Genomic DNA, 1,399 nt, shown 5'->3' on the forward strand with positions numbered 1-1,399 from the left:
CGATGAAGGTGCTGTCCAATAACCAGCGCCTGTACCCCGTCGATGTCGTCAAGTACGAGTGCTTCGGCCAGCCCATCCTGCTCCGCGACGTTGACTTCAGCGTCCAGACGCAAAAGTCGCAGCTCCCTCAGCACTTCTTCATCGTCCAGGTACGGGCCGCGACCACTCCCTGTATATCCCCCCTGAATCTCGCTCATTCTTCCCCCCCCCTCGCCACCAGGACCCTGTGGCGCAGATGGGCGTGCAGGCAGCACCCTCGCCCGGGAGTGGCTCGAGCCTGCCCCAGGTAAGCTCTCCGCAATAGGCGCTGACTGACAGACGAGTTCTTACACGTATCCTCTCACCCGGCGTGTCTCGTGTCCTCCAGCAGGGCTATGCTGCGCAGCCGCAGCCGCAGCCGCAGCTGACACCACCACAGACCCCGCCGCACCAGCTGGCGCAGCAGGGCCAGCCGATGATGTATGCCGTCGATCCCGCGCAGCAGCAGCAGCAGGCCATGATGGCCCAGCAGGCCGCCGCTACCTTGCGCCCGCCCGTGGGCGGCTTCTACCCGCCGCAGCAGGGCTACCCGCCCCAGGCCACCCCTCCGCATACTCCCCCTGGTCCCCAGTCTGTACGTCCTCTTCGCCCTTCGTTCGCCACCTCATCGCACTTCGTTTCTGACCCGTGCTGCATGTCTTGTCGTTGATCGTGTCGTGTGTTGGTCACAGCAGCAGCAGCAGCAGCAGCAACAGCAGCAAATGTTCATGCCGGCCATGTACGCCTATCCGGCGACCCAGATGCCGGCCGCCTACCTCCCGCAGTACTATCCGGGCTCGCCGCACCAGGTGCCCTACGGCGGCGCCATGTCGTCGTCCGCGCTCCCCTCGGTCTACGACGTGCAGCAGCACAGCGGAAGCCCGCACTACCCGTCGCCTCTCTCGGACAGCGGCGGCGGCCACACCAACCCGCCGCCGTTCAACCCCGAGTACGCCGCCGCGCACGAGTTCAAGCGCCTCTCCCTGTCCGGTCAGCAGTAGTTGAAGGTGACGATGGTGATGGTGGTGTCTCAATTATTTATTTAATTTGTGAATAAGAATATTTATTTGTTTTTCTTCTAATAAATGGCCGATGCGCGAAATTGCACCAATCGTGCGCAGTTGTTGCAAACTCCTCCCACAACCAACGAGACACACACATCTGATTGTTGGATTCTTGGTGTCGGTAAGCAGCATTTGCCTTGTAGATCGACGGAGGGCACTGAAGGAGGGGCGGCACATGACAACATCAACATTGCTGACCCAGGTGCCTCGTGAAATTTGGGAGATAATCCTTCTCAATCTCCCCTACTACGAAGATTTGGTGGTGGCCTCGCTCACATGCAATCTCTGGCACGACATCCTTGCTGATCACCTCGTAC

At 60.5% G+C, this 1,399-nt stretch overlaps 1 protein-coding gene and 1 pseudogene across 1 annotated transcript in view; both read left to right on the forward strand.

Moving 5' to 3' along the window:
- Positions 1-1,019, forward strand: part of ACA1_310050 (uncharacterized protein) — a gene marked incomplete at both ends in the record, with an annotated part of 2,217 nt that extends 1,198 nt beyond the window's left edge. The window contains 4 exons of the mRNA XM_004340321.1: positions 27-149; positions 221-286; positions 371-613; positions 711-1,019. Of these exons, the coding sequence (XP_004340369.1) occupies positions 27-149; positions 221-286; positions 371-613; positions 711-1,019 (741 nt within the window). The remainder of the gene's footprint in view (positions 1-26; positions 150-220; positions 287-370; positions 614-710) is intronic.
- Positions 1,020-1,257: 238 nt separating this feature from the next.
- Positions 1,258-1,399, forward strand: part of ACA1_310160 — a 1,751-nt pseudogene continuing 1,609 nt past the window's right edge.

The sequence above is a fragment of the Acanthamoeba castellanii genome (assembly GCF_000313135.1).
Source record: "Acanthamoeba castellanii str. Neff unplaced genomic scaffold scf7180000083773, whole genome shotgun sequence".
Lineage (NCBI taxonomy): Eukaryota > Discosea > Longamoebia > Acanthamoebidae > Acanthamoeba > Acanthamoeba castellanii.